At 29.3% G+C, this 9,822-nt stretch overlaps 1 protein-coding gene and 1 long non-coding RNA gene across 2 annotated transcripts; both read right to left on the bottom strand.

Annotated features, from left to right (window-relative positions):
• Positions 1-898: 898 nt before the first annotated feature.
• On the bottom strand, positions 899-2,072 carry LOC126841694 (uncharacterized). Its single transcript, XR_007686239.1, has 3 exons — positions 1,995-2,072; positions 1,386-1,536; positions 899-1,044 (listed from the first exon to the last, which is right to left on the bottom strand). It is a non-coding gene; the product is annotated as an uncharacterized LOC126841694 (long non-coding RNA).
• Positions 2,073-2,375: 303 nt separating this feature from the next.
• LOC126841693 (uncharacterized) lies at positions 2,376-5,486 on the bottom strand. Its single transcript, XM_050578282.1, has 4 exons — positions 5,216-5,486; positions 3,318-3,450; positions 2,886-2,959; positions 2,376-2,429 (listed from the first exon to the last, which is right to left on the bottom strand). Exons 1-4 carry the CDS (start codon positions 5,297-5,299, stop codon positions 2,376-2,378), a joined length of 345 nt encoding a protein of 114 aa, XP_050434239.1. The 5' UTR covers positions 5,300-5,486.
• Between the last annotated feature and the right edge of the window lie 4,336 nt (positions 5,487-9,822).

Below are 9,822 nucleotides of genomic sequence, written 5' to 3'. Positions count from 1 at the left end.
AATTGTCAACCAGCCAAAAGTTGGATTCATCTCTATAGCTCTGCTTAAACATTTACCGAATAAAATGTACTCATTTCCAAATGATATGCGCAATCCTATTATTGGTTCAAATTTTCCGTTCTGACTAGAGGAGTTCTCTATATGAAAATGAATTCATATTTCTACCATATAAGTGGTCATGGTAGATGACACGTTTATTTTCATCCATTGTATCCCTTTTAATCGACTATAATGTTTTTTAAACCTTTAAATATTATTCCCTTTGTCTCAGTAATAGCTCTCAGCAAAAATCATGAATATTTTATACAGTTAACGGAAACCCGACTCAAAAATTGTAAAGTCTTAGTCTTTTCATTGTGTACAATAATTTGATTTTAAATTTACATGTTTACTGCCATTGATAATTTTTACCAAAAAGTCTATTGGCTTATTTTGAAATAGTGTTACTTAAATTGCAAAGCGCCGAAATAATATGAACAAAATGTCATCAAAATTTCAAAACTTGGAAAAACGGTTCGAATTTTACTTAGAGGGTTTTCGTTTTAAGAAAAGCTAGATTGTAATAAGCAATGTGTACTTTAGATTCCATGTAGAGCTTAAGAGGTCCTTAATTTCATTGATGCGATATTTCCTTTTATGGTTTTTGGATTTTCTTCAAATACACAGACTACTGGACTTCATTAGAAATTAGCATACTAACAGAGTATTTGAAAATTCCACGAAGCTTACAAATTCGAAATGGTACTTGGATTGGTATTATTTTTACATTAAAAAAAGTGACTAGTTACAAAACAAAGCCACTGGTTTTGTTTACGGGTTTAAACCGTGGACTGATTCGCGGGGATTCGGTAATAATTCAATAAATAGTGACGAAGTATAAGAGCAAAATAGTATATTAATCAATCAAATCTACATTTGTATATGAATATGTGAAATATTACATACATGCAGTAATTCGAGAACAGTTAATGATATAATCAAACTATGAAGAAAACCAACTTCGAAAGATGATATTTTCAACTGTTTCCGCTGTGAATCTCCCATCTGAAAGTATAAAATATTAATTATTATACATTATGTAAACAAACATATCAAGCCAATTGAGTTGAGAATAACAATGTTACACTAAAAAAAACGTCTTTGTTTCAAATAATTGTATGAGTAGAATAATGTTATATCACGTATCTCACGTTTTGCTTATTCTTTTTTTGTACATCAAAAAAGGTTTTTTAATTTGTTAGTTATTTTTCGAGTTTTAATATTTAGTTTGAAAAAAAAAAAATTTACATCTATAAAAATGATAAATTGTATTATAATTTTTTTGCATTAGTTTTTGAACATTTTACTTGACACATGTATTGAATATAATTCTATTGTTTTATTACTTTTCCAATATTTTATGAAGTGCTCATATTTGGGTACTCCTATGGTTACTTCCGGCGCTGCATCTACTATTATCCTGCATATTGCTATGATATCTCTATGGCTTTTCAAATTACTATTATTGTAACTCTGGATCACTCTTTTTACTGTTGCCTATTATTATAAGAGTAATAATTAGAAATTAAATAGTGTATTACAAGTAACAAATAAAATTGATTCCTCCTTAGCGAAATAAAAACTGCTATCTACAAGACACAAAATAGGCCATAAGGTTTTTATATGCAAAAAAAAACATGAATTATATAGTAGTTAACGTATTAATTTCATATTATGTAAAAAATGGGAGAATATATTATATTTTATTTCTCTCTTACTGTATCAATAGTTGGAAAAATTCGTTCGAAAATGGTTCTTTTATTAAATATTTTTTTATATGTAAAGAATCAGTGTCTAAATCATTTACTATAAAAAAGAAAAACAATATTTATCGAGACCCAAAATGAAAAAATGGCAGATGTCTAACTTTTTGAAAGTTTAAATATTTTGAATATCTCACAAAACCAACCTAACAAGCCTTTTATTTGAAATACAGTAATATGGTTGTTATTTACCTTTAATTCCGGTGTTTTTGTAGCAGCAAACGCTAGGGCATAGGTCATAACATCATCCTTATGAAACATACGGTCTGAAAGTACAAAATATTATACATTTTTTAAACAAACGAATCAGGTCAAATGAGTTGAGAATAACTATGTGGTATACTAGAAAAACATTAATATTTAAAATAATAGTAGTTTTTAGAATAATAATGTAATAAAAATATGGTCCCAATTTTCTCAATTTTTTATTAGGTTTATTTATTACTAACTCTTAGTTTAAAAAAAAATACTTTTTTATAGTTATTACATTTGATTGTTAATGATGATGTCTTTTCAATGGTTTTTGACCATTTTACTCAACATATTTATTGAATATTTTTATAAATCGTTTAATTACCTGATATTACCTTGCTTCAAATTTCGCTTGACTATATCTCTAACAAAGCTCTATAATTTTCAGAATAAGAATTTAATTTTAAAATGTATTTTATAGTTAACACAATAACTGATTCTTCATTAGCGAACCAAAACGCTAAACTATGAACAAACGTTTGGAGAAACCCCCCTTCCCGCGGAACTTTTTGAAGCGTACCCAGCATGTATGTTACGATAAAAATAATTTTTTTAAATTGTTTTGGTATTTTTTCGATTATTTTGGGCAAAAAAAACATGAGAAAAAAAAATCATAAAACATTTTAAATAATCTTTTTATCGTAACAGACATGCAGCTATAAGTTTTATTTTAGGAAAATTTTTTAAATTTTAATTCCTCATTTCTGTTTAATGTTATAAGTGTTAATCCTGTTTTAAATGAGAGAATTAAAAGTTATTATTTTCAATATCTTAACACAAACAAACTAACGAGCTTTTTATTTGTAATATAGTTTTATAGTTTTTATTTACAATTAAACTTTGATTTGTGTTAGCTGTAAACGATAGGATGAAGATTACAGCTTCGTCATTTGTATATCGAAAACCTGAAAGTACATAGTAATGTTTATTATTAAAATTACCAAATTTAACAGCAAGGGAATCGAAAATAGTATCGTGTTACAATTGAAAAACATTTGTTTTTTATGTTATTGTAATTTAAGAATAATAAAGTCAAATCACATTATATATTCATAGTGATATTGGTTAATGAATATATCACATGATAATTATCACATTTTATAATTTGTTTTGTACATCATCAAAATGTACCCGTTTTTTTAACTTTTCATTTGTTTTAAGTGTTATGATTTTTTTATTACAATTTTTTTTTAATTTTCAACTACATAAGTTACAAAATTGATTATTAAATTGTTTTTTCAACATTTTTCTATTATCTATTACCTAAATCCACATCATTTTCATTACAATTTTCGTCGATTGTTTGTCCTACTTTGAGTACTACTTCTTGTAATTGACTTAAGTCCATTGTGCCATCATGCCCCACTTTTGACGCGACTAGTTCTCTAACCATATTCTATAATTTTCAGAATAAGTGTAAAAGTATGTTTAGTATAAGTGAAAAATATTCTTCTAAGCGTAACTGGCGATTGTAAGAACATTAAATACGTTTTCTAAACAAAATATCGCTTCTCCAGTGGAACAATGGTGCAAGTGCAAATTTTTTACTTTTTGACTTAATTACGAAAACAGTATGATAACATTGAATTTTATCGAGTAAAACCGTGGCATAAGTGTAATACTTATTATTGACCGCTAGAGAGCAGTTTTGTCGTTTACCATCGTGTACGGTTACCATTGCCCTAAATTTTAAAACACGTTTTCTGTTGAACAGTTAAATTTGCACTTACACAGGCGCGTAGCTAGGAATTTTTTTGGGGGTAGGCTCACTATAAGCCATTGATAAACAAAGTTATTAATGTTTATTCTTATTAATAATTAATTTCTTTTTCTATATATATGAGGCATTCTGAGTCAAATCACGCGGTCATCGGCCTGACCTCAAATTTTGTTGAAATTTTTTTTTTCAAACTTCTTTTAGTCTAATATAGTACTCTAATTTTTTGGAAATTTTTATCACTAATCTTTGCCCCAAAAATAGAGGTTTTTTAAAGTTTTTTATTTAAAAAAAACGATTTCGACCAGTTTTAAATTTTTGAAATTGTTATCATAAAATCAGAGATTTAAATAAAATCTTTTCGTCTACTAAAGAAAGTGGGGCGAGATTTATTTATTTACTTTTTTTTAATAATGAAAATTTTCCCGGGTGGTCACTCATCCTGGATCAAGCAGCAACGGACACATAGCGCTCACACTATGCCCCTGTGTATTATTTGTAATGTTATTCCTAAGGAACATTTTTTACTTTTTACTCCTAAAATATGCAAAAAATCAAAATTTACCAAGACTTGTTTTATTATTTAATAAGAAAATTGAAATAAAATTTTTTATTTCAGATTAAAAAAAAAAAAATTTCTTTATTAAAAAAAAATTAGAAATATATGTCTCGACCCACTCCCGTTATTAGACTAAAAGATTTGATTTGTCTGTGATTTTATGAAAAAAAATTCAGAAATTTAAAACTTGTTGAAATCGATTTTTTTGGAAAAATGACTTTAAAACCCTCTATTGTTGGGGCAAAAATTAGTGATAAAAATTTTCAAATAATAAAATCTAATATTAGACTTAAGGAAGTTTGAAAAAAAAATTTGAGGAGGTCAGGCCGATAACCGCGTGATTTAACTCAGAATGCCCCATATATAGAAAATGTTGGTTAGGCCCGGGTCACCAGGCCTACCTACTGGCTACGCCCCTGTACTTACACCATTGTTCCACTGGAGAAGCGATATTACGTTTGGCATATAGTCTTTTTTATTCGAATGATCTTTTTATTCAATATTATTTAAGACTATTTATTCCAATACTTATTTTATTCTACAAAATCTAAGTTGCTTTCTAACAATTTTTATACGACAAATTGTAATACATTTTTTTTTAATATGTCAACAATTAAAGAACATAACTAAAGAAAAAATTAATATTTATAAAAAAATAAAACATATAGTCTAAGGTTTTTTTTTATTTGCATAATAATTATCCAATTTAAAAATTATACGTCGATCATTCGAAAAATTATTCGTCGGTCATTCGAATAAAAACATGATTTAAATAAATATTTAGGAAAACAATTTTCTAAATAATATCTATCGCTGTATAAAGTTAAACAAGAATTTCAGCGTTATACCTCGATCATAATTAATAATAAGTGCTGGTTTACTTACAATCTGTTCTTCAGTTGGGGGGACACCTTGACATTGGAAAAAGAATGACGCCATGCAGAAAAACAGTATACTTTTCAAATACATGTTAATTTATCAAAGAAATAAACTCGGATTCAGAATGTTAAATTATAAGTTTTGGAAATAAAAACTGTTTTGAAACTATTCGATACTTATGAAGATTTTATAATGTAATTTGAGTATTGTATTATTGATTGGTGACTGTGATTCAAATAGTATGAATTAGCGTAGTACCTACTATAAGAACATATACTTCAGGACTGAACACAATTTCAAATTCATAACTATTGAGTTGTGCCGTTTTAAGTAAACAGTAGATATTCAAGAACTTTTTTATTTGCATTGTATGCCATTTTTCATACACGCACTCTCTCGTTGTTATTTTTTAGAATAACTTACTACATTTACTTGTAAAACCGTTTTCTCATGTGTAAAATATATGCAAATATTGCCAACGTTTTTCGATAGTGTTCTGTCTAAAGGATATTTCATACAATTTAACTTTTTTATACTAACATTTTTAAATATATAATATTTTTGTTAGTACCTATCGGTTGTGAAAAGGGAAAGAATAAACTATTTTTGGCCAATTAGGTTACTTGGAGTTTTTTCTTATTGGTTAAAAATAATTATGATTTTTAACATACACGAAAAACAATTTTAATGATAAAAATCCACGGTGTATAAACAATACTTTCTCAGCTCCGCATCGTAGCTAAACATAATATACAATATTTACAATTTTCTCAATTGAATCAAAGAAATAGTTAATAATTGAAAATTGTTTTCGCTTAGTTATCTAATTAATGCTAAAAACATAATTGGAAAATCCAAACTTAACACGCCATTTTTGTGTTTTTTCAGCTTCAGTTGTGTCTTGACCCACGATATTATGTAAACCGCTGAACTGATTTCTTCGTGTACCAGCTCTATAAATCACAAATATCATCTAGTTAGTACTTTGGGGGGGGGATAAAATTTGAAAAAGTTTACTTTTTCACAGTCGAAATTTGAAAAAAAAAACATACGAGTTTTTATGTTAGAACTTTTACTGGCTATAATTTCGATAAAAAGAGTCAGATCGTGTTGAATTTTTTTAAGGAATATTTATTTGGCATGCCCGCACACGTCAGTTATATCAAATTAAAAATAAACCCATTTCCCACCCCGTAAAAGGTGGGTCCAGGTTTTTTTAGTTTTTTAGCCGTTATTTAAAGACCTTTAAGCTGAAAATTTGTCAGTAGTTAGAACTCAAATGTATATTCATAACATATTAAACGGAAAACAAATTCGGCAACACAGTTTTTTTTAATTGCTGGAAAACTGTCTTTTCGCAATTTGCGTATATTTTAACAAAAAAACCTAAAATTTTAAAAACAATTTTATGTAGATCTATGCAGAATGATACTATTAAGTTTTGTGCTCAAGTACCACTTTTTACTTTTAGTTTACACAAATTCAATTTTTTTTTTTTCCTAAGTTTTTTCTGGCTGATTAAAATTGAGAACTGATATAAAATTCGTAATTATTATACCATAGTATGAAAGTAAGACACAATTAGATTAATGTAAATAATAATATTCGCTGACGTTTATTTCATAAACCCAAACTACACGAATGACGAGTTGTGCTGGTGTAGCACTCGCGTAGGATGGACAATCCCCACCAAATACATATATTTATATAACCTGCTGATACGTAATACCTCTTTTCTTTTTTAAAATCAAATCAAAAATAATATACTTAACCATAATTATATTTTTAATATTATATAGGTAGACAATACAAATTATTACAAAAGCAATATCAAATTACAATATTTCGTACAAAAGTAATAATTATGTGTGGTAAACATGTTTTTATAACATGCAAAAATAATACAGTAACATACTTATTAATAATCACAAGGAGTAAAACGCTGAATAGGGTTTTTAATTCTAACAGGTCTAAGATGTAAGAATGTCCTTAATTTTGTATACGCTTTGACACAATTCGGTGATCAATGCCATTTAATATCCCTATTTAGAAGCAAATAAAGTGGTTTTAAAGTATCTGTTGCGTTAGGTTTAAATTTAATATAATATGTTACTAATCCTGAAAACGATTTCAGTATGTTTTATTTTCTGGAATTTGAGCTGAAGAAATAGCGTCAGTGTGTTCTAACAATGTGTGTAAGGCTTGCTCAACAATTTTATAACCTAGATATTTAATACGATATTCAATATTTAGTAAGAGTAGCAGAGAAGTATAAAATCAGATGTATAGCCCTGCAAGAAGTGAGATGGGAAGATGCAGGATCTAGTAAAATATCTCAAACAACCATCATTAACGGAAATAGTGAACAAGGACAGATTAGGGACTGGTTTCGCGATACATGAATCAATAATTCACATGGTGAAGGACTTCAGGGATATTAGCCCAAGAATCTCCACATTAACACTAAGGACCAGAGATTTTCGAATAGTTCTAATTAATGCTCATGCTCCAACCGAAGAAAAAGACGATTAAGGGAAGAAAGAGTTCTACTCTACATTAGAAGACGTAATGGATACAGCAGTTGGTGATGTTAAAATAGTTCTATGTGATTTTAATGCTAAAATCGGCAAGGAAGCGCTGTATAGAGCGGTAATTTGGACACAAAGCCTACATGAAGCTTCGAATGATAACGGTATGAAGCTGATTAATTTTGCAGTAAGAAAAGGACTATGTATAAAAAGCACTATATTCCCACGCAAGGAGATTCATAAGTACACCTGGGTATCCCGTGATGGAAAATATAAGAATTAGATAGACCACGTTCTGGTAAATGAGAAGTTTAAAAATGGAATTACTAATGTTCGAACATTACGTGGGGCAGACTCTGATTCTGATAATTTACTAGTGGGTTTTTGGATACGAATAAAGCTAAAAAAGCACATTAAATGTAATGCAACATTCATGAGAAGATATGACGTGGAGAAGTTGGAAGACAAGAGGATTCTCAAGGATTATAACAGCACAACCAAGAAGATTTTTGAAGAATAGCAGATAAAACATACCAGTGATATGAATGAAATATGGAATATTGTCAAAGATACTATAGAAGCAGCAGCGACGGGAGTAATAGGAACAAAAAGAAATGTATCAAAAGTTTTGTTCAATAATATATGCGAGGAAGCACTACAGAGAAGAAAAGCTCCTCGTGAAGAATGGTTAAAGGATACGAACAATGAGACAAAGAGAACAAGGTTTATCACACGACGAAAGGAGGCAAATAACATTTTAAGATGTGAGAAAAGAAAATTTGTATGTAACTTGCTAGAAAGGACAGAACAATATTTTAAAGCAAATAAAACACGTGATATGTATAAGACTATTAAGAATTTAAGTGAGGATTTCAAAAGAAGCGAACGTTTTATTAGAGATAGTAATGGATCCTTGGTTACTACAAATGAAGATATAGCTAAAGAATGGGAGAAATACTTTGAAGAGCGACTGAACTGTGAAGAACCAGACGAATTGTTCATGTATGACCTAGGAAATACAAACGACCAAGAATGCCTAGAGCCTACTCTAGAAGAAATAGACTTACAAATAAAGAATCTGAAAAACAATAAGTCTCCAGGCGAAGATGGTTTCCAGACTGAATTGCTTAAAAAAGGAGGGGAGGACGTGACACAATGGATCTGGCAAGTGATAAAAAAAGTATGGGTAACGGAAGAATTTCCAGAAGATTGGAAAATGTCCCTAATCTGCCCAATACACAAAAAAGGAGATAAACAAGACCGCAATAATTATAGGGGAATTGCCCTATTGAATGTGGCGTACAAAGTGTTCTCAAATTGTATTCTAACAAGAATAAAGGAAAAAGCAGAACAGACAATTGGTGAGTCTTAAGGTGGTTTTAGACCGGGGAAGTCGACGACGGACCAAATATTTATTATTAGACAATTATACCAAAAAACATGGGAATTCGGTAAGAAGATACATACGTTATTCGTTGACTTCAAAAAAGCATACGACAGTATTCATAGGGAAAGTCTCATAAACATTTTGAAAGAGTTCGATTTCCCCCAGAAGCTGGTCAATTTACCAATATGTTCTATTTTAGACAATGGATACTCTGTTCCCTCCAAAACTGGGTTAATTGTAATTTTAAAATCACCACAAATTCTTACTGTGCCGTCAGATTTTAAAATTGGAACAATAGGTGTTGCCTATTCACTGTAGTCAACAGGAACTAGAATTTGATTGACTACTAAACCATTTGTCTCTACTTTACTTTTTAACGCTAAATGAATTAACCTGAACCTGGGTTTAATAAATTTGGGTATAGCCCCTTTTTTAATATTTGATGAAATTTCATATTTATTAAATGTCCCTAAATCATCTTTAAACAGTTCTTCAAAGTTTTTTAATATTTGATACAGATCTAAATTATCACTGTCATTTATATTTTTATATAAGGGTGAGTAATTAATTGTAAGTAAATATTTTCTTAGGAGGAGGAGTGGCCGAGTGGGTAAGGCGACAGTGTGTTAGCGCTCACTGTCGCTGGTTCGACACTCGGTCACAGGCGCTCCATTTGCTGGGCGAGCAATCGTCCGGTG

This window comes from Adelges cooleyi, unplaced genomic scaffold (genome assembly GCF_023614345.1).
Source record: "Adelges cooleyi isolate 19-005CV unplaced genomic scaffold, UGA_ACOO_1.1 ACOO_flye_CR_arks_rails_tigmint_CR_PRNA_405, whole genome shotgun sequence".
Taxonomy (NCBI): domain Eukaryota; kingdom Metazoa; phylum Arthropoda; class Insecta; order Hemiptera; family Adelgidae; genus Adelges; species Adelges cooleyi.
The sequence above is the reverse complement of the archived record's forward strand: the minus strand, read 5'-3'. Positions and strand labels throughout refer to the sequence as shown.

Coding starts and splice junctions, on each gene's coding strand:
- LOC126841693 (XM_050578282.1), bottom strand. CDS start 5,299: ATGTATTTGAAAAGTATACTGTTTTTCTGCATGGCGTCATTCTTTTTC. Junction 3,451..5,215: donor CCCCAACTGAAGAACAGATT/GTAAGTAAACCA, acceptor TGAAAATTATAG/AATATGGTTAGAGAACTAGT. Junction 2,430..2,885: donor ACACAAATCAAAGTTTAATT/GTAAATAAAAAC, acceptor TGAAAATTATAG/AGCTTTGTTAGAGATATAGT.